Source organism: Typopeltis vanoorti, chromosome 8 (genome assembly GCF_054136105.1).
Source record: "Typopeltis vanoorti isolate ZY-2024b chromosome 8, IOZ_Tvanoo_1.0, whole genome shotgun sequence".
Taxonomy (NCBI): Eukaryota; Metazoa; Arthropoda; class Arachnida; order Uropygi; family Thelyphonidae; genus Typopeltis; species Typopeltis vanoorti.
This window is the reverse complement of record NC_143556.1, coordinates 103,188,194-103,215,014: the sequence shown is the minus strand read 5'-3', so window position 1 is coordinate 103,215,014 and position 26,821 is coordinate 103,188,194. Positions and strand designations below refer to the sequence as shown.

Here is a 26,821-nt window from a genome sequence, read left to right as displayed (position 1 = left end):
TTTGTAGGTCTCAATGACGTGACGAAGAAAGTCACTGGAGCTAACACGAACTCAGAAGAGAGTAATTTTAATACTTTTCCTCTCCACCTTTATTTAAGCACGTTTCACTAGAATTTAATACACCAGGATGTCTTCTTGTTAATGGGGCGAAGTGTGGGGAGGAGTAAAAGGAAGGCGAGTTCATCTGCCAGCGGAGGTCAACACCTCTTATTAGTAAATAACCTCTGCTTCACACACGACTGACGATTTCGCTACGACACCTGACCGGCGCGATGCACAAGTGCGTGACTCTTCTGCCAAAGAGGAAGATTCTAATCCGATTTAAAAGCGGTCATTATGACCTAGACACAATTCAGACTCTGCATCCTCAAGGATGTCTAATAAATCAGAAACGAGACAAAGCAAGGTTTGGAGAGATTGATTTTGCTTTCCAGGGAGAAATTCTATTTCCCGAACGATGTACCTTGGGGGTGGAAAGGCAAAATTTTTTTTTTTTTGTTGTTGTTTCATTCGAACCCTGTAATGGGAATATGTTGGCGACTAAACATTTGCGGTTTAAAGAATGAGACGCTATTTTTAGCTGTGGTAAATCCATTACCTTCATATAATTTATTATGTTATGCATTTATTTCGTTGACACTCATTTGTTAGTACTTTTTTTTTGGCGAATTATAGTTGTTAATAGATCACCATTCTGACCTTAATCCCTAACACTGAGTAATGAATTAGGAGGAGGTGGGAGATTAGTGAACGTTACGAACTGCGACATTGCAGGACCCCCCACCCCCGCTTTTGGGTTATGTGTAAATGTATTTCCCAATAAATTTTTAAAATGAATTTATATTGTAGTAACTGGTGATAAACTTCTATATGCTAGCAAAAGATTAAATTATTAGAATAATTTATTTGCCGACAAAAGGAATCATCACTAGCTGTTTAATTTAAGCCTTAGTAGTGGAGTCAACAGAGCGGAAAGAGGACAAAACAGCCCCATTGCATCAGCATCTCAGAAATGGTGGTTAAGGTATTTTGGAAAGACAGAATTCAGGACTGGGTGGATAGGAATCTAATCCTCTATAAGGGACAACATGGTTTTGTGAAAGGCCCTGTAGGTCTTGCCTTAGTAATTTGCTTCCTTTTTATAATAAAGTGACAGTTGAGTAGGATAAGGGAAATGAATACTCGGTGATAATGCTGGACTTTGCAAAAGCATTTGACAAGATTCCACATAGAACTCTATTACATAAATTGGAGCAAATGGGGAATGGATAGGAATCTGGTGATTTGAATTAGAGGGTGACAGTAGTGTACCACAAGGCTCAGTACTTGGCCCTCTGTTGTTTAATTTGTATATCAGTAATATAGGAAATTATTTGATAGGAAATATTCGGTTGTTTGCTGACGAAGATAATGCAGAAATACCGAAGAAAAACTTAGAATAGCAGTGTGAACAAATGTAAATGGCTGTCAGTTTGACAAGTGTAAGGTGATCCTCTTTGGGAAGAGATGAGAACTTATGTTGATGGAACTGAAATGCATTAAACTGATGAGACCAGGGACTTTTGTGTGATGTGGACAGGAAGTTTAGAGGGTATATTACAAAGATAACGCATGTAAGATTACGTGGTTGTTGAAGCACACTCTAAGAAGCAGGAATATAAAGGTTATTTTATTCTTCCTCTGTAATATTCTGGGAGGATCCAGAGGCGAGTGAAAAAAGATTGTGGAAGGTCTGTGGAGTACTCCCTATGAGAATAGATTGACGATCTGTAGGCTTCAAAAAAGAAGAGAGACGATAAAAGCATTTAAGTTATTAAAACGGTTTTAACCATTAAAGTTGTGTAAGGGTGTGATTAGCAAGGGTATTAGGACTAGATTTTTGGAGGGTGATGAAAGGGTTGCCAGAGGTGGTTTTGGGTGCTTCATCAGTAAATTAGTTAAAGGAGAAGTAGGATACGTATTGTGTGAATAAATGGATCTAACACGATCAGTCTGCTGACTCAGTGGAGACACCTGCAGGGGCGACTCATGCATAGGCACTGCGGAACTACAGCAGCCCCAATATTTCTCGATATATACATATATTTCTTACCTTATTTATATTTGCTTGTAATATTTAATTTCATCATCAACAATTCTATGCAATTCTCTTATTTTGTATAACAAATAATAAAAATCCATCTTGAAGGACGCTAGGGGCACTGTGTTTATCACTGTCATATTGCTAGCATTTGCTACACGCGCAAGCATATGCACGTCATAGTGAGATGAGAGCTATTAGCGTAATGCGCACTGTCCGTCGCGCAGTTCCACTGTCGTTTATATGCAGTTTGCGCCAGTAGTAGAGTGTTCGTAGTGCTTATCGTGTTTACTGAGTCTCTTTAAATATTTTAACATTACAATTAAAGGATTTAATTGTAATGTCCAAAAATTGTAAATCCATTCCTTTAATCACAATATTAAAGGAATGGATTTTATTTTTAGTGATTTTGAATTATACTAAACTGTATAATTTAATCGATAATAAACAATATTTTTTCATGTTTAATTTTTACCATAATTTTGATATTTTATCCAAACACGTATGCTGTACTTACAGTGTGTATGTATATTTCGAAAGTTGCAGCATCCCACGATTTCAAGCCACGAGCCGCCACTGGGAATACCTGTATAATTAATAAACACAAATAATTGAAACACGTTGGCATTTGTGTTGTCACGTTAAAAGAAATGCTGTGTAATAGTAAAAAGTTAACGTCGAGAAATCTCTGCTCTGCAGGTCATGATTACAACATGAGAAAGACGATGACGCCTTAAATCATAATGAATACGTCAAAATGTACGAAAACAAGATTCATAAGTATGGAAAATTTCCAGTTTTCTGATGCAACTGGAGTATAGTTCTTATTGTCTGATGGTCAGCAACAGTGCCATTATGTGATTCTTAAATAGCTGGTATTCTAGCCCAGCGGAATGTGGCCAGCATATTCGCTCTTCAACCAACAGCGGTTCGAATTCCACTGTGGAAGTGGATGTTGCTGAGTGTGTTGAGGTGGGAGATAAATTTCATCGCCCCACTTATTTGGAGACCTGAAAAGTTCCATGTTTGGTCTTTAGTGCAGGTTTCCGGACTACATAAAAAAAAAAAAAAAACTAAATCCATTTCATTATTCCAACGATAAATATGACAGTACTCCGTTCTACCGAAACAGACCTTAATACTAAACCGGCTTAAAGACAACAAGCGACAGTGAATTTGATAGTAGACTGACCTTCAAAAGCACGCGTTTGGATAACATTCAAGCTGTTCAAAATTTCTTTCAGTTCACCTGGTTACGTAGAATCAAATATACTCTGTACCTTTTATCACCAATCGTGATATTCACTAATATCGTTACAACCATACTTATTTTAACAATTTGCTTGCTATGGTTAAATCATTCGAAATACTTGCATTGAACAACAGTAGCTGACATAATGTTAAAAAAATTAGTTTTCCAATTGATTTCATGTATATTTAAATAAGAATATAACTGCATGTGCTTCATTGTATCCTAACCGTAGTATTTTTTTAATATTTCTTCTTATTCTACAGAAGTACCTTATGCGTATAAGTATTTTTATCGATAAATTTTTGGCAAACCGCCGCCTGGGTGGGTGCTGGATGAAAAATCCCTCTTTCAGGGAAGAGAAGGAAAACGCTGCCACCCCCATGAAATCGGCAATGGAATACAAATCACCAAAAACAAATATTCAGTTCCTTGAATTGCTCACAGTAATCAACTACATTTGATCGTTTAAAATGGCAGTCGTAATTTTTTTTTATATTGATCCCGTACACAAGAAACTTATAAGCACATCAGTACCGTATGTGGGATGCTTCTATATACGATATGGATAAAAGTTTGATTTTCATTGTAGATTAAGTTGTTCGGTAATACAGTACTTAATGAGGAAGGCTTTTCCAGAGCACAGAGGTGGACGGAATAAAAGAGGAAGAGGAGAAGCAAGTTCGGTATGTTTGTTTTCAGTTACACAGTAAAGGGATGCTGGTCAGCTTCTGCTCTTGTGTTAACAATGTGACAGAAAGTGGAGGAATGATGGTTGCCAATTCATTGGAGCAGCAGTGATCATGGAAGAATAGACACAGTGCTGAAACACTGCGTCTGTGAGATAGAGGTCGAAGTGAATCTGCAAGAAAGGGATCATCAATGAGCTTAATTGCTCGTTTTGGGACAGCAAGGATTTTAAGGGAAGTTTAGATGCTCCGCCCCAAACATTTGAGTAGTATTCTAAACAGACGTGCGATTTGTATATGGTTAAGAGTTGGTTGGATGCAAAATAGTAGGATGAGTGGAGAGTACTATCGTCTGCAAAAGTGTGAAGATGATTAATCGTTATTAGATCACTTATGTACAGATCATTAGAGTAGATAATTTATGTACAGAAAAAAAGAGTAGGTGATAGGGCATAGCCCTGTGGCACTCCAGAGCTGGTGGTGAAGCTCGAAGAGAGGGAGCCATCTACCATACCATCCACCTTTATTAGTTTGGAATAGGATGGATATGAGATTGCTTCCATGCATTGAAATAAAAACTGGATATGTATAGTAAATTATAGCGACGATGCAGGATGGTTGTTGGCTCAGGAGCAACAATGTTCGAGAACAATTGGGAAGATGCTATCAGGACCAGAAGACTTTTAGTATCCAATGTTATATTTAGTACTTTTTCTGATGAGCTTTTGTTGAAAAACTATAGAAGGCATACGGTGCTTAGATTCCGGTATGGGAGGAGGTGATTAGTCATCCGTGCAGGAGGGTTTGAGGAAAAGAATGATGCCAGGAGGTCGGCTTTATCTTTGGGTGAAGTAACAGTGATGCCATCAGGATGAGACAGAGGTGGAAGTGCCAGAGAGCAGCAGTTACCTCCAATGGCCTTAGCAAGCGGCCAGAAGTGAGGGCTCGAAGCTGAAGTTCTTGATGTGAGCCAAATGACGTAAGGTGAATTTTTTCTTTGACTGCTTTGACACATTTTCGGTTGAACAAGGGATTGGAAAGTGGATGTAGATTATGAGTTGAAGGGGGGATGAAGGCCTTCATACTAGTGAGAATAATTTCTCTGACTCGTTCACAGTAGGTGTTAAGTCAGGTGAGTGGAAACAGTAATCGACTCTTCCTTTCCTTGGTTCGGCTGCTACTTCCACTTAATTGACCTGAGCTCAATCCCAGTTCGGGTCGGGAGGAGCTGGATGAAAGGCTCTAAAAATAAGTGAAATTTACAGTAGGAAATATGAATGCGGTGACAGAAGAGCTTATGAGTGGTGAGACGAGGGGGTTGCAGTTTTTCTCTCTTCAGGGCGTCGAGATGAATTCCATCTGATTTAATAAGTTTGATATTTCATCTTTTTTGAACTGGCATACTGTATGATCTTGCGCAAGAAGATCCTTGATGAACAACTATAATAATGGTTTATTACAATTGTTCATATTGCATCAAGGGAAGTTACGTCTTTTTATTACGTATAGAAATTAAAATTATAATTCTGGAATTGCATTTAACATTAATAATTTCAAATTCCACTGGTATAAACAAGAAAAAAAGCGGAAATCGCTAAAAATTAATACACGAGTATTGTAACAACAGTTACAAACAAGTCAATTGTTATTACGTAGTAGAAAACATTAAAAAGTGACGTCATATTCACATTTTATTGTTAAAATTCGATCTCAATTCTCCATTTGCTTTCTCGTAGATTAAGCTGGCGAACGACAGAATATACGCATATTCTAGCATAGCTGTAATTGTTTTTTGCTGAAATATTTGTTCTCATTCCACAGAATTTATCACCTCCAGCCACACAAGGCACTAATTGTAATAGGCTGCTGTTTTTCTCATACCTAACAAGGACACCTCTGGCAACCCACCGTTGGTATGTGATCTCAGAATATTTCACTGCGGGCACAAACACGCACTGGTTTTGTTTTACTATTTCGTCAGGCATTTTTATGACTGGATTTATCATGTTTATCAATGTGGAATTCTGGAACCAAGTAAAGCATATCGTCGAATCTGTATAACTGTTTTATTTACATTCTGGTTCGCAATAGGAGCTTGCAGAATAACAGTCGACTCAATTTACTAAGAAAAACGGAATATTGCGATAATTTTCATGCATCCATAAAAATTAGAAAGCGTGTAGTTTTACATGTTTTATTCGATCTTATACGTGTTGTACATTTGTTCCTGTTCTTCTGTTTACTACCTTACTTTGTTAAAAACTGTCGTTTTGCAACTGATTGACAACACCCATGTTCTTTTTTATTTCACATCCGAACACGCGATTCGTCTCACACTGCTTCTTTTCGGCATAAGACTTTATTAAGGTTCATTCGCAATCTACGTGACATTCGTCCTTGACATGAATGTGGTTTCTCTTCCATAACTCCCGCCCAGCTATAACTCAAACTTTTGCGCAAACTAATCATATTGACTATTTTTCTAAATATTTCTTTCGTAATTTTTTTTTAAAAATCTACTTCTTAAAGTTCTGTAAAAAAAAAGTGAACTTAATACTCACTCAGTTTATTTAGTGGAGCATCCTATTGTCGCGATACTACAGTATCGTGCCTAAGTTCGTTTGTTGCTACTGACGCATATCGATGACTAGATTTCTCTCTCTTATAATTGCAGTGTTTGCTTATTTCGTTGTATTCATTAAAACAGCTGCTAAGTATTAATTCACATTCTCGCTCCAGTAGATTTTCTTTCTGATTCTTATTAATCCGAGACAGGAATGTGGATATTTATTTATCTCACGGTAATTCCACCCGAGAATTTGGAAACTAACAGATTAATAAATAGGCGGTCAAGAGTTAGACTAACCGAAATTTTTTCGTTAGTGAGGGGGGGGGGGGGTAGTCGGTCGAAAATTGTTATATCTGAGTGAAACTCTTGTAGTATTGTGATAAGAGAAAAACTGCTGAATCGTTTACAGATAATGAGAGGTGAAATGCTTCTGAAGTATAATACTAGCCTGAGAATTTGTTTTCTGTATCTTACATAGCTAACAACTAAGCCAAAATAACAAATTGTGTTGGGGTGGGAAGGAGTTAGTTACATGTGATAATCATTGAGATAATGCTGAAAGCCATTAAGAATGCGAAACACACACACACTCTCTCTTTGGACAATTCTGATAATGCATTTACAGTCAAGGATTGAAAGTGTACTTGCTGTTTCTTAATTGACCATAATGTCGAAACGAGCACGTTCACTAGTTCTACTAATGCAAGTCATTTGCCAGTTGTCACATTCCCATATTTCGCAATGTATTATTATATTCTTTGTGTCGCCAGACATACTTCGCGAAGGCCATTTGATGACATTACAAAAAAAAAAAAAAATATAAAAAAATATATAAAATATCCCCGACGGTGCCATACGCCACAAGTAACAAAACTACCACGCCTGTTAATCAACGTTGCTATAGCAATCGCAAGAAATAAAACGTATAATTAGATAGCAGTTCCTCTTATAGCAACAATGAACTCAACCGCTCAGAATTGCTGCTGACAACAATGAGTTTTATGTATTAAGATTACTGGAAAAAAAAACTTAAATCGTCAATTGGAAGTTTACGGAAATGGATAACAAAATTGTAAAGATGAAAGTAACTGCGTTGAGGTCAAGATATACGGTAGTGAACCTCCTTTCACATGACAAAGGAAGGAAGTCGAAACAGGTGTTTACATATTCCCACACTTACAATCGCTTGACTTGAACATCGTAACTGAAGTTTTCATGTGAACCTCTCACATCTGGGAATAAAAGATGCAGAAAAGGAGTTATTATATAAGTTAGCGAATGATTCTAAGCCAAGAAAGTGGAGCATAACATCACGCGAATGTTACGCATGATCCCAACAAAATCGTGACTTGGGTGTTAGGCGGGGTGAAGGTACTGTCGACAAGATATTGACGGGTGTTGGGTCATACTCGGAGGAGCCGGAAGATGGATTTGTCTGTTGGATGAGAATAAAAGAAGTTTCACGTTAGTTCTTCCGCTTTGCGTTTCCGTGCTAAGATTCTTCTCTCGTTAAAAGATAATTCAAGTATTCGACAACGAGCAAGTCCACCTTGCATGCCAACTTTACTTTATATATTTAACTGTTTGCCAGTCCGCCAAATGGTTCAAATTTGCTAACTATAATGCAAAAAGTTTGGTTTTTCGAAACTCAATGCATACATCCTCCCAGAGCTCAATGGAACAAACCTTCGATCTGTTATTAAACCGAAGGCATTTTTCTGTTTGATGACTTAAATAATATCTTAAGAAACTAATACACTTTCAAAGAATGAAATGCAATCTTCGTAACAGGCAACTGTGATATCCCAACAGCTGTTTTACAAAGGAAATTATTCTCGCTGGCAGTGCCCTCTAGGAGAATAAGTAGGGAACCCTGAGGTAAATACTTCGTTATCTTTATAATAGCAAACGAAGGTGCTACCACGAATATAATCAAGTCAGGTGGACAACGACACCGTGTCAGTGCTCTTCTCGATTTAGCACTTAATTAGATAAGAACTACTACAAGATGCTTAATGTTTCCTTTCACTGTCTTCATTATGCAAGTTTAATGGGAAAGTGTAAAAGAAATGTCACCGCTCTCGACAGTCTGACGACCTCGTTTCTCAGCTTGGAGATAATCATCATCTCGACACGGGTCGGTCTAGTAACAGGTTGCATACAAATGTCAGCGATAAGTTCATTTAAATGATCTGGAAAGTTATTTTGTTTGCTTGAGATAAAAAAAAAAAAAAAAAAGAAGGAAAAAACATGGAATATTCAAAGGAAAGTCTTATGTTTGAGAAATATTTCAAAGAAACGCCGGTTAGAAGTACAAAATCATTTCCTCTGATTCTTTGAGGAAAGGGAGAAAAATAATAAATGTAGTCGCTGATAATAATGTGTTTGATATGACACTAGTAGGTGTAGTTAAGTTTACTCTTTAGTATTTTACAAAGTAGAAAAAAAAGAGCAATTTTTGCTTAATTTACATTAAGTAATATAGAAAAAAAAAGTAAAACTTAGGAATTGTAAGGATCCTAACGCGTTTATTTTAAGAAAGCAAAAACAAGGCTTCTGAAGTTACTAATTTACTTGACGCAAGGCCGTCTGCATTGTTCCTACCTTCCTCGGTACCCACAAGTAACAGTACGGTAGATTTATTGAAGCACCGATTAGCGCTGTCTGTTTTAACTAAGACTTGCGGATGGCGGGTAACAAATATATTATAGTTGTTATGCTGAAGTACAACTTGAACTATGTCACCACTTGTTCGACCGGTTCAGACGATAATAGCCACGTACCTGGCCGGGACATTTGCGGTGCTACACCTGCTAAGATTGTTCGGATTTTCTACTATCTGAAACCATATTTATTCAAATAAACCATTGTTATATGTGCTATGTAACATGTTGGAAAAAAAATCAACGGCAATCGAATATCTAATTTTCTTTGATTTATTCAAATCATTTTCTTTAACATACTAAGTTGTATAATAAACTGTTTCGATTACCCCCCCCCCACACACACACACCATATCGACATGTCGAAAGAGTTTAGGAGAAAAGTGCAATCACGTTTGTTATTTTTTAGATATCATTATAAAAAAGTGTGACGCCATTTGTATGCGAACAACCTTGAAGGACATACCCGCATTGAGCAGTATTTTTTTTTTTTTTTGAGAGAGAGAACTTGTGGTTACTAGAAAGCTATTCACTCCCATTCTTTCTCCCCCTTCTGAGATTGCTGTCACCGAGAAAAACATTTACTCTGACGGCCGCCAAGTTCCCTTTATTTGAATTTCTTTCCTTTACAGCGGAACTTAATATCCGCTGCTTTCCAAACGAGGTGACCGATCCAGTTTTTTTGTGTGTTTTCCTCTCATCAGAGTTAGTCGGCCTCAGACAGTAGTCGCGAGTTTTCTTTTATGTAGTGCAAGCTTTTTCCTTACCGGCCCGTCGACCTAACAACAAAAATTGATAGCTCAACTACACGCTAATGATTGCTTCAGTGACAGTGGAGAGGAGAAGCAGAGAGAGAAAGAATTTAGTAAATAGTAGGACACGATACAATAGTAAAGATATAGGATTAAAAAATATTCTTGCAGCAATTGGTGTAAAGCACAGGAAATCACATTGATAAAAATATAAAGTTTTCAAAATAAGAAAATGACATTTAAAAAAATATTAGGTTTTAAAGACTAACCTAATTCTCAAGAAAAACATCAGAAATAAAACAAATATTCAATTAATTTCCTTTAATAATTAAGTTAATTATTTTATTTTAACATTATATTTTCATCCAATGTTTAACAATACAGTATTTTAAAAATTACCTCTTTTCAGTAATACACTAATATAAGAGTGGATCTTCATTTTTAAAAATAACAGAAATTAAGTTAAGGAGTTTTAAAAACACGGCAGAAGGAGAAGACCATATGAATCTTATTCTTGATATTAGAATCAATTGTCTTTTGTTGGTTCTCAATGCACTTTATATGAACATTAAAGATTTCGATAGTCCGAATTCAGCTTTTGACTCTGGCAGGCGAAGTTCTTCAATGTGAGTCACGCCCCCTAGTGGTGTTAATTGTTAAGGATGAACGAAGTAATATTCAAATAATAACTTCAGTTACACGTCCTGCAAAAATAAAATGTATTTATATCAAAGATAAAATTCCGATTCAATTTTTATATATTATTCAAAAATAATTATTTTTTCATTATCGATAGTACACAATTATACTTTAAACCAAACTAGCACGCAGAGATATTTATTTTCAATATTACAGCTTCTAAATTTCTAACTTGGTACACTAATGACAATAAAATATTTAATGAGATGTTTTTTTATGTTTTATTACTTACATCCCAAGATGTGTAGAGCAATTGCATATCAGAGAATTTGATAACAGGCATTAAAAGAAATCCGTTTTATAATCATAGCCAAAATAGTAATTTACAATTGCTTTATGCATCTATCCCTAGGGATTCGCTCTACAGCTTGAAAATCACTGCACTAGATTACTAATTTCACACACGTTTGGTTTATTCTAAAGAACGTTTAGCTAATGCTATCCATAAGTTTATGTGTATAGTGAGAAAGGAGAGTAGCGAATAGAAACTTTCGTAGGATGAGGCGCATCTCACTGACATACTGGAAAAGAATATAAATATACACTATGAGAAATAAATACCGAGACTCTCCCTTGCTTTAGAATAACCCCAAAGTTGACTGTGTATTTGCATGTCAGAGCACGTCAATACAGACTTCGAAACAGGTGTTTTCAGTGGTCCGATTAGGAAAAAGAATTTGTCATTGAAAATCAACTGTGGATGATGTTATCAGCCAATGAAAATGTGAGTGTCACCGGAACCAAGAAATGCATGTGAAGAACTAGGACGCTAACATCAGAGGCAGTACAGAAATCGCAAAAGTTCACTGTGGTAATGATCAACAAGTAGTTTTAACCAAAACCCAGTAAAGAGCATTGTGACAAATAAGGATGGGATGTCTGGGGAATGCCCATAACTGAGGTATTTGGTTATGGTGCCAAGAAAGATGTCGTCGGACAATTTCTGCAAGACTATAATGGAAAATGGTGCTTGTGGCGGTTTTAAGAAATAATCCAGAAGTATTGTAAAAATTGTCTGACGTCGTCCAGATTTTTCCCAAAAATATCTTGGAACAAATTGGAAAGTCGGGTAGGGTCAACCTGCTGATTCGGAATTATGTCGAGAGCGGAATGTTTCATAACTGATTCATATTATCGCAACGGGCAAAGAGTATGTCTAGAGGTATGATTATAACTACGGGGAAGATCCCTACAATATTTCGGTTTTTCTGAAATACACCACCGTTTATAGAATTGCATATTTTATGTGTCTTGATGAACCGTCTCCGCTTTAGACTCGCATAGAAATAACAATTTTTATTGAAACGAATCATTATTCAATTTACAACGGGGTCACCTTTGTTATGCAAGCCTAACATCATTTTTTACCAGTGATGGATGTAGCAAAATTTGTGTTATGGGGCTAGCCTTTATTTATTTAAATAATCATTTCCTATTTTGTATATGTTCTAACAAATGATTGGAGAAACGCCAAATTTTCCTTTGTTTCTTAGGGCATAATACCCGAACTACGCCACTGTTTCTTACATGATACGTATTATTAGTTGCAGCAGCACCTCATTCGACGCTGGGACTTCTAAATGTATGTTGCTGTTCATTAGAATGTTTTCATGAAAGGGAAAAAAGCAAGTTTTCCGTGCAGGTTGATATATATTCAATCAACTTTCAGGAGACGATTTGAGTGAAATAAGCCTGCTAGGCTTATTTCACTCAAATGAGATGCTATGAAATCTTACCTCTATTTTTCGCAAATTAGTGCCATTACTTGTTGTGGAACACCATTTACCCGCATTATACAACTATTTCTTTTTAGATTTCACATACAAAAGGCCATTTCTAGGTGTAAAATACAATCACGATTCGGCACGACCTACTTACTTGGTGTGACCTTAGCCACAACTTGTGATATTACCCGCAGTTTCAAATGGTCCCGGTACAGAGAGGTTCGTATGAATTATCCAGCAAATGGAAGGACAATCTATCATTAGTAATGTCATTGTAATTCTCAGTGATCTGCCTGTTCATTTACCTTTTTTTTTTAATCTTCTATTTTCTACAGAATAATGTAGCTCGACTATTGGCGTCTTCTCAGTCCTGGTGAATGAAGTATACAAAGCTATTAGATACGCGTTCGGTCTTTCAATTATGATCTCGTTCTAACAACTGATTGTTCAATTCTTTCGACTGTGACTGCAAACAAACATCGACAAGTGAAAGGGTCTATTAGCTGATTGGCTTCCTATTCATTCAGCTTTTTCCCTGCAGTTTTACACTGTAATTCGAAAATTAATTATCAGATCCTTTTAGGATCTATAACTTGGCCTTTCAGCGAAATATAAATTATCAGTTCAGTTTTTTTTTTTTTTTTTTGTTAATCAGATGTTTTCTGATGCAATAATTTAATTTTATAGACCCTATAGCAAGATATTATAGCAATTCTTAATTAAGTTCCGAATATTCGGTATCTAAAATTTGTTTCTTTTGCAGAATGCAGAGATGGTGGAACAACTGAATGAAATAGGCGAATTAAGAGAGCTTCTCAGACCATATAAGGTGAGAGCAAATGCTTCTAAATTGAATTTTTAGTTTATAAGGTTATAATTTTAGTAACTTGCACTATGAAGAATAATCACTTTTCTTACAGGTATATGCCACTAAATAATTATAATTTTGCTTCCGACGAAAGATCTAACAGATCAAAATGGCGGTTAGGTTAGTAAAGCATTTACAAAGTGCTAACCATACGTGAAAATGATTTTTTTTTTCTAAGGTTGACCTAACGCCTCCTACATATGAAATGAAAATACTACAAACACAATCGCGCGCACACAAAAAAAAGTCGTGAACTAATTTCAACGGCTTTCTGAGCATACCAGTGAAGGGTGAATTCTAATTTAAGTGTGTCACTGTTCTGATGCAGCTTTGTCCGCGCGGGTAGCCTAGTGGCTTTGCGCTTCGCAACCCATATGACTGGGTAAGGAGTGTCCCGGGTTCGATTCCGTCGAAGACGTGAGGAATTTGGGGACCTTCCTCAACCATAGCCAAGTTAGCCAGTCTGGGATGCGGACAGTAGGATTTTTCCGTTTTTTTTTTTTCATCCCGCAAGCAAGCAAACCGGCCTCGTGAACATACGCTGCTACAGTCAAAAATATATCCCCCCTGGCAGTCTAGGCGATAGGTCGGTTGGGAGTGGTACTAACAAGAAGTCGCATCTAAGTAACACGCGGACCCTGCATAGGAAGCGGGAATAACGCGAAGTGAAAGAAGACTGTTCTGATACAGCTTTAGTCCGCTTCGCATCAGATATGCCCAGGAATAGCCTTGCTCTAAATTATAAACTATTCACATATAGTGCCACTAACTCCCTGAACTGTTCAATGTTTCGAGAAATTTGACTTGCACGTAATATGAATGTAATGATCTATACGCAAGTTCGGTTTAAAGATTTATCCCCCACTTGATGCATGTGTTTTTAAAAACCAAGCTTCTGTTACCTAATAGCATACATTTTAATTAATAATAATTAATATTACGATCAAAATCAACCGCTGTTTCTTCTCTGAGAATGCTATACCTTTCATTTTCCTCCAGTTCTCATGTAGGAATTATGGTAATAAAAACTTGACGGGTAAGTTCTGTACCGCAAATCAGAAACGCCACAACAGCAATTTTGACATGACTTTAAATTACTATTTCTATTAGTAAGGCCAAACTGAATACGGTGGATTGCACTGCGATGGTTTTTGCTTTGTGACCCCTCACATTTTAATCTGCCACTAATAAATCTTCCCTTTAAAAGAACAGGAAGAGAGAAATAATATTTATGTTTGTTATAAAGTGCCTATCATGAATTCTCAGACTATTGTCGATTATTTAAATGACGGAGCCACAGGAAATAAAATAACTGTGCTACTAGACTACAAAAATAGCATATTAGGAATAAACCTCCACTATGTCAAATCAATAGTAATAAGACATTGGCCGTGGATCAAATACAGGAAAAACATAAGTGACTACATGAAATCGAAGGTACTGGAAGTACTGTCAAATTACAACAGAACATTGCACAAGTGATTAGTATAGTAATTGACAATGCCAAAAATACGAGTGCATCAATCCACCTTTTTTGTCTCAAGAACATGAAATTGGTGACGAACTGGCTCTAAACAAGTAATGCTAGATATTCGAACAAGATGGAACTTTGTGCATGGCATTATTCAGAGGTTAAATTGAGAAGAATTTTTCGAAAACTGTACTTTAGTCAACGAGCAAATCGTACCATTTGGGACATTAATTTTTAGAGGTTTTGAAGCCTACAAAGACACCCAGTATGACAGTTGACTATTTCTATAAACATTAGATGGAAATGAAACTTGGACTTAACGCTTACAGTAAGGATATGTTTGCAATAAAAGATTGTCGATAGTATATGGAAAGATACCAGTCTAATTTGTTAGAAAATAAACTATTTTTGGCTGGCTCCAAACATTGATTGAAAAAAAAAAAGCTAAGAGAAATTGCTAGGCAATTCACAAAGATTCAAACCAGAAGACTGAAGTGGAGTTTCTGAAAGCTTCGTCAGTTGCTTCCACCTTACCTTGTGTTCCTTCAAATAAATCAAGTTCTGTTGTATCGATGTTAGTGAGTTGAGTTTGGTGAAACTTCATGTGAATTTCAACCACGTTTGGAAACACTTTTTTTTTTTTTTTTAGGAAAATACAAAACTACAGAGAAACAAAAGAGGAGTCTTGATAAATGCGCTTAAATAAAATCAGCGTCCATTGATAAGACCGGAACACACACACACAATTCTCCTTTCGTGTCCGAACTATTAACCTGGCTCACTAAGAGAAGTGACAAACATTGGCTAATTTTAAACCTGCTTTCCTTGTAATGCTTCTAGACCGGATTGGGAAAAGCATTTCCATTGACGTCATTGTCAGGTGATGACACGAAATAGTGCAGAACGCAAGCACTGCATCCTGTGCAATTCAGTAGTTTATATATTTTTTTTAATGTTTACTTAGAAATAATTCGTTAATTTATTCAGAGAATTTTTCATAATTTTTCTTTGGAAATTGATTCACAAAGTTCTACATTACTTGGATTACATCGATTAGTTATTCCTGGTATTTGAGTCGCTTACCTTCTCATTGCTGTTGGCAATCGCCTTCTAATAATTATACACGACAAACCACGCCGTAAAGATAATTCGACCGTCTCGTTGTTCAAAATCATTTTGAAAGTTTAAATGGTTTTTTCCAAGCGGAGGTACTTAAGGACACTCACATCAATGTGGAAATCCTGTCTGAAATTTTACAAAAGAAAAATGAAAATTAAATGGACACATACCAAAATTAATCAATTAGCATCCTTATAAGGACTTTCTTAAAGGGGAGAATATTGAGCTATTAAAGCTCTGATCATGGCAGGAGGGTAACAGCAATAGCCGAGCCTCACTTAGAACTTCATTGGCTACAGCATTGCCATCCATTACCCTCCAAAGGTATTGATCACGGTCGATCTATCATGCCTAATCAATTAACAGTAAATAATAGTACTTCAGTGATTATTATTATTATTTTAATGGGTGTTTAAATTTTTCTTAGATATTATGAAAAATATACCTTAGGCATGTAGTTATATATTAAATAATTTGAAATGGCTCAATAGCTTTTTTTTCTTTTCATGGTTACTTTGGGTATCTTAACAATCACGATTGACTCCTTATCATCAACACTATCTCCATTACAGCTTGTAAAACGCACGTTTTTGAAACCATTTTTCGAAGAAAAACGAACTCTGGCGAAAGTATTGTGTATCACGTCTGCTCCTGAAATTCTAAAGTTCATCAACCTATAACGAAAGAGAACTCCCGGGGCGATCTGTTGGTTTTCTTATCCAGAACTAATAGTTTGCCACAGAAGGGCACTGAACACCCAGACGGCAGATCTTTAAACTGGTTCCGTGCCAGGCACCTCTCTCTTCTCTCAAGCCTCGAGGACTTTTACACAGGCAAGGATGTTCGGTGACCTTCAGAGTGCGAGCTTATACATCCTTCTATATTGCTGTAGGTGTAAAAGGCACATTTATTATTATTATCGATGGTTGTTTTCGTTGGATAAAAAGATAAACTTCGCAGCAGTGAGATTATAAAGTGCCAGTTAATCTCCCTTCCTCAGACAGTAAGAGAAAGTAGAATCAGACATGCGCATTATGCATGTAATCTCAGAACCAAATCACTAATGTAATCACTAGAACTAAATCGTCTGCTATAAAATATAGCAGACGATTTAGTTCTGACTTATTGTTAATATATTGTGTTACATTGTAGAACTACAATAGAAATTATGAAGCAAAAAAATTTAACGCTAAACTTACTTCAAAATCTTGCTTCATTGTGAATGTCGTTAAACTTATTTTGTGATCATATAATCAACTTTCTCATGAGGACATAAAAAAAATCATTTTTAACATATGCAGGGCACAAATTTAGCAAAATTAATGAATTCATGGTAATACTGTAAGATTAAATGGTACTGTATCATCATATTTTTTTATAAATGAATATTAAAATTCATGTATGAGAAGGTTAAATTCTAATCTCTTGCTATAACAATCGAGATAATTTACGTATAAAAGGAGCCCTACCAGCACGAATTATGCAATATATTTAGAAATGTAGCGTTAATTAAGAAAAGGTTCATCTCCCGTAGTTTGATGGCCTTTTCATGCTTCATCGACCCCGAGATGATGGATAAAATTGACCTCATACAGTGAAACTTAACGACTCAGACAACTGACATTCTAAAATATGTATCTCATCGAATTATACAGGATTAGATGAAACTGTTCCACTTTGCTAAGAGAAACATTTTGTGAATCTTATTTAATCAGAATGTGTGTAGTTCAATTTCCAAATAGTCGGAAATTCGATACTAATTTCCATTATTTACTGTTTTTATTAAAAAAAAAAAATCTCATCAATGTTACAACTTATTTTTGCAAGAACGAAATTTCCTGGCTTGTTTGTTTATATATATATATATATATATATATATATATATATATATATATAAACATCACATAAAACACCCAAAGCAATAAATATATCACTTTAGAGACCCGAAAATAGATAATTACAACTTATGACTTATTCAGTTAGGTATTTTGGAGAAATTTAAAATATGAAACAATTATTTAATCTGAAAAAAAATATTAAGATCATTAAAAGTGACCTTATAGATATACATACATACAGCTTTAAATATAGATGTAAAATTTTATTAATAAATTTAAAATCTAAAATATTATCACTTTTAATGATCTCGATACATTTTTTCAGATTAGATAAATTTTTTTTACATTTTAAAATTCTCAAAAACACCTAACTGAATAATTGATCAATTGTAATTATCTATTTTCGTGTCTCTCATCCATATATTATAGAGGTGATGAAAAGTCCTTTTTAGGACTTCCGGGGTAACGAATGGCAATGCTGTAGCCAATGAAGTTTTAACTGAGGCTCGGCTATTGCCGTTACCCAGCCATGACTGGAGCTTTTTAGCTCAATAACACTCCATCCACACAGATTTTCTTCATTCAGATGACGGGATAAAGAGTCGAGGACTCAGTCCATCTGCCAGTTCTTTTAAGAACTATTTAAGAATCCATATGTTATTACGATGAGAGACCTATTTTGATGTGAACAGACGTATTATTTTAGGGACACGGTCAAGTGGGCGACAGAATAAAAGATGAAGTATGCATTTCTATTCTGTTGATCTATTACCAGGTAAAATGAGTTAAAAGAACGGTATAAACAAAAAAATTGAAAAATCTTGCTTATAAATAAGTTTATTTTTATTATAGTGAAATTATATTGAAATTTCCCATAGAATTACGGTATAAACATAAAAGTTGAAAAATCTTGCTTATAATTAAGAGTTTATTTTTATTGTCTGAAGAAGTATTTCTGAGCTTCCCTGCGTAAGGTGTCTTGTTTGGCAATTTATCATTTGGGAGTTTTGTGTGCGGTTATTTAGTTTAATACGCATTCGCAAGATATTTTGACTTCTATTAAACATAAGACTAGTTGCATAAATCTAAAGAGCTAATAAGCTTCATTTCGGCGAGAGCTTATTAGCTCTTTATATTTAAGTAACTTAATGGTTGCACCTGTTTGGAAACTCGTATAGCAGAGTATATAAGTTCTTTTCGCTATACACTTTGGTATCAATTTGGTCTAGCTACTCACTGATGAAGCCTCAAAAAAGATTGAAACCGGTTTGGGTAGTGACCTCCCTCCATAATGTAATAACAGCATACATTTCCTAGGAAATGTGTTTTTACATTATGGAAAATACCTAAGAATAGCGATCTGAACTTTCTCCACTTCTGCCACGAGTTGCCCGGTTCTGTACTACGTACTAGGATCACTTGCATTGGCTAACGCTAGTGTCCTACAATCGGCAAGAAACTCTCTGATTCCGATCTTTGAGTTTCTTATTCGGTTTTAAAACTATGCGGGATTTAATATCCCCTTAATTTAAGTAATGTTTTCATTGCCGAAATGAAGCTTATTAGCTCTTTATACTTAAGGGAAAATATGCTTGGAATGGGTATCTTTATGTTAAAGACAAGATTGATAAAGATTCAATTCGATTTTGGCGATGCAAAGGTAGAATCTGGAAAAGTGTCAGTGATGAATCACTAATTTCTGAAAAACAGGAACACACATGTAACATTGCAGGAAATGCGGCCAGAGTAATAACGCAAGAAGTTAGTACAACAGCCAAAAAATTAGTAGATACCACAATGAGCAACCCATCACAAATCTGAACTCAAGTTCTACAAAATGTTTCTTCTACGGTAGAAGGAATGCTTCCAAATCATAGCAGTCTGTGCAGAAATATTCAAAGAAATTATGAATTCAGTCCATCACAATTTGAACGTTTTTTATTGGCTGATTCTGGATCAGAACAGGTCGACCCCATGAGAATATTAATTTTTGGTCGTGAAAGCCATGCAGCGTGGAGCCAAAGCATGAATGAATTATTTATGGATGGCACATTTTTACTTTCTCCCCCTCTTTTTGCTCAAATTTTTGTTATTTTGGCTAGAAAGGATGGAGGTCCTGTTTTATATTGTTTATTACCTAATAAGACTCTTGAAACAGACATGAAATGTGGCCAGTACTAGATCCCGAAAATATAAATGTTGATTTTGAAATTGCCATTCATCAAGCGTTACGTATAGTATTTACATAAGCTAACATAAATGGTTGCTTTTTTCACCTCGTACAAAATCTTCGTAAGCATTTAGCTTCATGCAATCTTTAAACCAGATATAATTCTGATGCGCATTTCGCTTTAAATTCAAAAATGATCACTTCGCTTGCTTTCGTTCCAGAACAAGATATTATTTACGTTATTTCTGAACTTGAGAATCATTTATCCAATGAATTTTAACCAATTTTAGAATGGTTTATGAACACATACATAGGTCGTCTAAGGGATAACAGAACCAGGGCTCCACCTATTTTTCCCTCAAACGTTTGGTCTGTGTACCAACGAACAATAAATGGAAGCGATAGGACAAATAATTTTGGGGAAGCCTGTCATCGAAAACTGCAATTGAGCTTTGGCAGCAGCGCAAGTCATCCAAATTTATGGATTTTTATAAATGGACTACAAAAAAATTCAAAAAACATATGTTGATTATGAAAGAGCAGTAGCAGGCTTTCAACATGAGCACAAACGTAGACGTTACGATGAAGCTGACCAAAGAATTTTGAAAAAAAGTTATAAATTACGATAGGGAATATATAATAGAATATTTACGTGGTATTGCATATAACTATAATATGAGTTAATAAATTCAAAAAAATTGTCTTGAATTTCATATATTTTTGTTTTATTGTAAATATGTTTGTTAATTACAAAATAATATTAATAAATGAATTAAAACAACTATATTTTTTCTTTATTTTAATACTTTGCAATTCTACCTGTTCATTTTTAAATAATTTTCGGACCACTCTTTTTAACCATCTCTTTCTTAAACGATCCTACAAATTTTGATATAACTAGCTGACTCATTTTTTGTATGGGAAATTTCAATATAACATATATAATTCGTAATTCTACACAAAAATAACCTTAATTATCAGTGAGATTTTTCAAATTTTATGTTTATACCGTTCTTTTAACTCATTTATCAAAAAAAAAAATAATTTACCTGGTAATAGATCAACAGAATAGAATTGCATATTTGATCTTTTATTCCGTAGCCCAGTTGTCATGTACCCTTATTTTAGACTGAGCCTGATTAGTTTGTTCACAAGGTTTTTCACGAAACAAAACTTTATAAAACTGTAAAGGCAAAATTGAATGAGGCCAAATTTGAGGAAGTATACATGGAATTCCTCAGACTAGGAAAGCTGGTGAGTGATAATTGGTCAGGAAAAGTCAATCGCTTTGACATATTTCCCTCCCACAGCAGTCATAGAGGACAATATGGATGACATAAGTGACGAGCCCATAACTCTGACGCAATCAGATTTTGCACACTCTCCAAGTATGGAAGATGCTACATCCCAAGACAGCAGTTATCATACCTCAGATATAGAGTTCCAAATGGTCAAAAAGAAGAGGAAAATCTTCAATGTGGAAGAACCCAAAACAACAAGATAGAAACACTCAATGGTCCTAAAGAAAAGATACCACCAGTCGTATTAAGGTATAAGGAAAAATGGATCCCTGTCTCGTCAGCCCTCAGAGAACAAAACATCTCATTCTCATGGACCAAAAACTCAGATGAGGGAGTTAAAATACAACCCACTACTGTCTGGATTACAGACAGATGACCAGATTTATGGACAATGCAAACGTCCCATATCACACCTTTACTTAACCCAGCGAAAAGAACCTGAAGGTAGTTCTACGTGGGATAGCTGAAGGTATCACTCCTGATCTCTCCAGACAGGGCAGGTCCCCAGTAAAAGTGAGCAGGATGCTCAGATCTGATAAAAGACCAATGCCTTTGGTGCTGGTGGAAATAAGCAACACACAAAAGCAGATCTCTGAACTGACAGTAGTATGCGGACTCAAGATTTCAAATGAGCCTCTTAGGAAAAGAGCATCTGCAGGTCAGTGTCATAGATACCAAAGGTTTGGACATGCCCAAAAATTATGTAAGGCAGCCTTCAGGTGCTTGAAGTGTGGCGAGGGACACCGGACCATCACATGCACCAAGCCACGCACAACTCCAGCATGCTGTGCCAACTACAAGGGATGCCTTTCCAATCCAAAAAATCGAGGATCAACAAAAGTCAATCTTGCTCCTCCACATAACGTTTTAAGCAACCAAGCAGATCGTCCTCCAGTCCGAAACACCTCGCCTTCAACCTCACAGGAAGGAACAACCATGACCAAAACATATGCTGAGGTTGCAAGAACTAAGCCTCCTACATCTCTCAAGCTAGAAAGCTCCAACATAACACCCGTTTTAACAGCCTCACTTGCCACCATGCTGCAGGAATTCAGCAAGACATGGCCCTCACCATCTTCCAGAAAGAGATTCCTGCAAGGCACTCAAAATGTTATAACAGCCACCTGTTATAATCGCATTGAATGCAAATGGATTGATGAACAAGGTTTTGCAACTTCAAGAATTTGCAACTCGTCTCAGTGCTGATATCATCTTGATTGGTGAAACACACCAAGTCCAGCTAATAACCCAAAAATCCGTGGATACACTATGTACAGAAACGACAGAATTGGCACAAGAGGTGGAGGCACAGCCATATATATTAAGAGTTATTTGAATTTATATGTACCTCCACACCCGTTACCTGGAGGTGACCGGTGTGGAGGTACACACCTTCAATGCTGGGAGTCAAAATCTATGCTGCTTATAACCCTCCGAGCATTCCTCTGCTGACAACAGATATGGACTCCATACCTGGTCCAAATGATTCCATAATAATAGCATGAGATCTCAACTCAAAACACACAGCTTGGTAGAGTTCATCAACTAACACCAAAGCCCACGCAATGCTCAACTTTGTTGTTGTGGCCGGCCCTACCGAGCCCACCCACTTCAGCCAGCTCGGATATACTAGACATTGTCATCTTTAAAACTTTAAGATACCAATTCAAATTGGAACCAGTCAACGAATTATCTTCTGACCACATTCCCATAGTGCTTAATCTAGGTTCATCAATTCTCTCCTCTGCACACATTCATACCATGGGACAAGTTAGCCAAGATTCTTCCCGATCATATTGGTCCAGTGCCCAATAGCAGTAAAAAGGAAGAGATTGACACAGCAGTAAATAACTTAACCATACAAATTCAGAAAGCAATAGAATCAGTCAGACAATCCACTGTCTTCCACCCAACCAACCGTATCCCTGAAGAAATTATGGAGTTAATCAGAGCAAAAAATAGAGCCAGAAAGAGATACCACACGATAAAACAGTATTGAATAATCTAAACAGGCAGGCCGTCCCGGCTCTTCAAAAACACAGAAACCATCAATGGGAAACCAAATTGGCTAACATCACTGAAGATCATTCTGTATGGAAATTCTCAAGAGCAATCCGCACCAAAAAGCAACTCATATCCCCTATACAAACCAAGCAAGGGAAAGTTCACAAAGATGAAGAGAAAACCGAAGCACTACTAGATAACCTAGAATCTCAGTAAAATCCATCTTATACAAATCTAAATATCAACCTTATGTACAAGATTCATCGTCATGTTAGGACAACCTTAAGACTGAACACTTAACTCCGAACATATCACTACTACAAATCCGGCAGAAATGATAAATATCATCTCCCATCTAAACAGTAAAAAAGTTCCAGGACCGGATGGCATAACTAACAGAATAGTAAAACTACTTTCAAGAAATGCCATAGTCCATCTCGTCAACATTACAAATGCCATCTTTAGATTCCAGCACTTCCCTACTACATGGAAAACAGCAACCATCATGCCATTGAAGAAGCCAGGAAAAAATTCCCACCTTCCCGAAAGCTATAGACCCATAAGCCTATTGTCCAGCCTCGGAAAGGTGACAGAGAAAGTGATCCTCTCAAGATTCCAAGCAGAAACAGATAAGTTAGGAATTTTGCCTAATGAACAGTTCGGCTTCCGTAAGGCCCATAGTACAGCTCAACAAGTGCACCAACTGGTAGAAATCATTACTAAAGGTTTTAACTGGAAACTCAATACAGGTGCCATCTTCATCGACGCAGAGAAGGCGTTTGACAACGCAGGGCATCAAGGCCTTCTCTACAAACTGATAAAATTTAGCTTGCCAGTCAAGTTAATAAAAATAATACATTCTTACCTGAAAGACAGATATATGCAGGTCAGGGTCGCCGAAGCGGTTTCGACCAGACGCAGGATCTCGGCAGGTGTACCTCAGGGATCTCTTCTGGCACCTCTCCTGTTCTCAATCTATGTAGCGGACATTCCTCTGAACCCAAGAACAACATTCACTGCATTATATGCAGATGATACTGCACTGATGGCAAGATCACTGAGCCCAAAACTGTCAACTAAAATACTACAAACCAGCATACATATTTTAGAAAAGTGGATGGCAGACTGGAAGATCCAAGTAAACCCCCAGAAAATTAGCTATATTGTTTACTAGAAAGAAAATCCATACCATGGAGGATATTTATTTATTGGGAGAAAAGATTCCATGGCGGACTGAAGTTAAATATCTTGGAGTGATTCTTGATAGTAAACTCCTATTCATCAAACATATTAGTTGCATTACCTCGAAGACAGCCAAAGTCTTAGCACAGCTCTACCCTATGATCAACAGACAAAGTAAACTGGACACGCAAGCAAAATTAACAATTTACAAGATGGTAATTCGACCGGTCATCACTTACGCATCCCCAGCATGGAGCCATACCGCGAATTCAAACATTCTAAAACCTCGGAGATTACAGAATAAGTGCCTGAGGATGATTCTGGATGTCCCTTGGTTTATAAGAAACACCCGGATCCATAGAGAAGTTAATATCCCTTATATCTCTTCCCTTCTCCTAAAGCTAGCTGAGAAGTTCTGTACCAAGACAAGTAACCATTCCAAACCCGTTAATCAAGAAAGCCTCGGAATATAATGAAGCAGAAAGTTACAAATATAAAAGACCAAAGTCTATCTTAAGTTCCGCTGAACACAACTAACTTCACTGCCCTCAATGGGCGAGCATAAAGCTCACAAACATTCCATTTAAAGTCCTACCATTAAAAGACAAAGGGGAATATGAAAAGCAATTTTGCTTCATCCATCTAGCCAGAAATGTTAATCCATATATTATCACTATATGGATATTTCATATGAATGTCACTGAAGAAAAAGTTGTTAGCATAAATTTATATTTATAGTGCGTTACTGATGGCACCATAATTCATGAAATTCCTTCCAAGAGGTTAAATGTGGAACTTTTTTTTTCTCCAAGCAACGGCAAGCCTCCTATAGGCATGATGGTGGTTTCACGTCGAGGGAAGATCATTTGCCACCTGAAGCACTCCACGAGTATAGCGTTTCTAAACTGTCAATATTTTATATGAAATTAAGTTAAAAGTATTTTTATAATTATTGAATTGAAAGTGCTACAGTTAACAGCTGTTACTATGTATGTAAATGTTACTAATTTGTCTCACGAGAATCTTTTATTTTTGCAGAAGAAATGTGTAACTGGCGTGTGTCAGCACTGCAATGGCTATCGGTACCTTCTCTGTCCAGTGTGTGGAGGCAGCAAAAAATCAGCCAACCATCGCCATCTTTTCTCTGATGACTTGATAGCTTTGCGATGTGTCACGTGTGACGAAAGCGGGCTTATTCGTTGTCCACAGTGTATCAACGGTGAGGGCTGACCCTGGACTTCAATTTCTCACCTACGCTAATATTTTTAATGGACTGGAATGTAGTTCTTCGTCTGCAATCATGCCGAACCATCTTGTTGGATCACTTTTTAACTTCTTATCTACGAGACGCAATATCACTCTTCGTGGTATATCTAGAAAATAAACACACAGTGATCGTGTACCTCTTATTGCAAGTATCGATAATGGCTGACTGTAAGAAATAGAAGTAAACTGACAAATCACATTAAACTCGCCTAAACAATGGAAGATTTATCTTCGTTTTTTTTTCTTTTTCATTGTTGCCTTTTATAACAAAGGCATTACAACAAACAGACGGAAAGAAGTTTGCTGTAATAGCATCCATTAAATGCGATCCAACAACGTCTGGCATCACGCTTAAAACAATGAAGCCGCGAGAGCAAAAACAAAAATGATTCGATTATACAAAAATAAATAACAAAATTATTAGATGATTGTATTTTTTTTTTTATATATTTAGAAAATTTCTGCTATTATAGACATTGGATTAAAAGCAGATAGCACACTTCCGAGACCACTGCCTGCCATGAGACTATGATGCATCAGGAGTCTATTTTTTTTCTTCTTCCATTTCTCTTCTATGAATTCTCAGGTCCTCGTCTGATTGGAGGTCGGGCCAGATATAAGCAGTAGCAATATTTGTTGCTTAAGTCAAGACGTAAATGGTGGCACTTATTGTAATTGTACAGATAGTGTAGCTTGTTAATAGCTTGCAAACATGATTGGATAGGATAAAAAAAAAAATCTCACTTTGCTAAATTAAGATTTTTATGCTTGCAAGAAATAACGGGACAATTTTAACGACAAGAATTGAAATAAAGATTGTATATGACTTTTTTTTAAAATAAATTGTGTTTAATAAGATTGTCTTTGTTTACTACTTAACATAATATACAACAGAGCTGCGATTTTTTTTTTTTGTTTTTGTATTCTCTTCAATACGTTTCTAAATAAGTATTTCCCAAGTATGAACAGTTGTAAAACAAAGCAGAAAAATTGCAAGTTTTAGTAGCGAAGGACAAATTCCTATTAAGACCTTGATAGTATTCGCGTACTAAAAGGAAAACACATGTAAGTTATTACTATGGTAATTTAGTATCTACCTATTGCTTGCACGTTTTTATATTCTTAAGATTGTTAATCAGATGTTGCTGCTATTATTTATCTATGAGTTCATCTTTAA

At 36.2% G+C, this 26,821-nt stretch overlaps 1 protein-coding gene across 1 annotated transcript in view; it reads left to right on the top strand.

The window, feature by feature from the left end:
- LOC150104243 (uncharacterized) overlaps window positions 1–26,438 on the top strand; it is a 72,036-nt gene extending 45,598 nt beyond the window's left edge. The window contains exons 3-4 of the mRNA XM_090396240.1: window positions 13,189–13,254; window positions 25,417–26,438. Of these exons, the coding sequence (XP_090252366.1) occupies window positions 13,189–13,254; window positions 25,417–25,608 (258 nt within the window). The 3' untranslated portion in view covers window positions 25,609–26,438. The remainder of the gene's footprint in view (window positions 1–13,188; window positions 13,255–25,416) is intronic.
- Window positions 26,439–26,821: the final 383 nt, after the last annotated feature.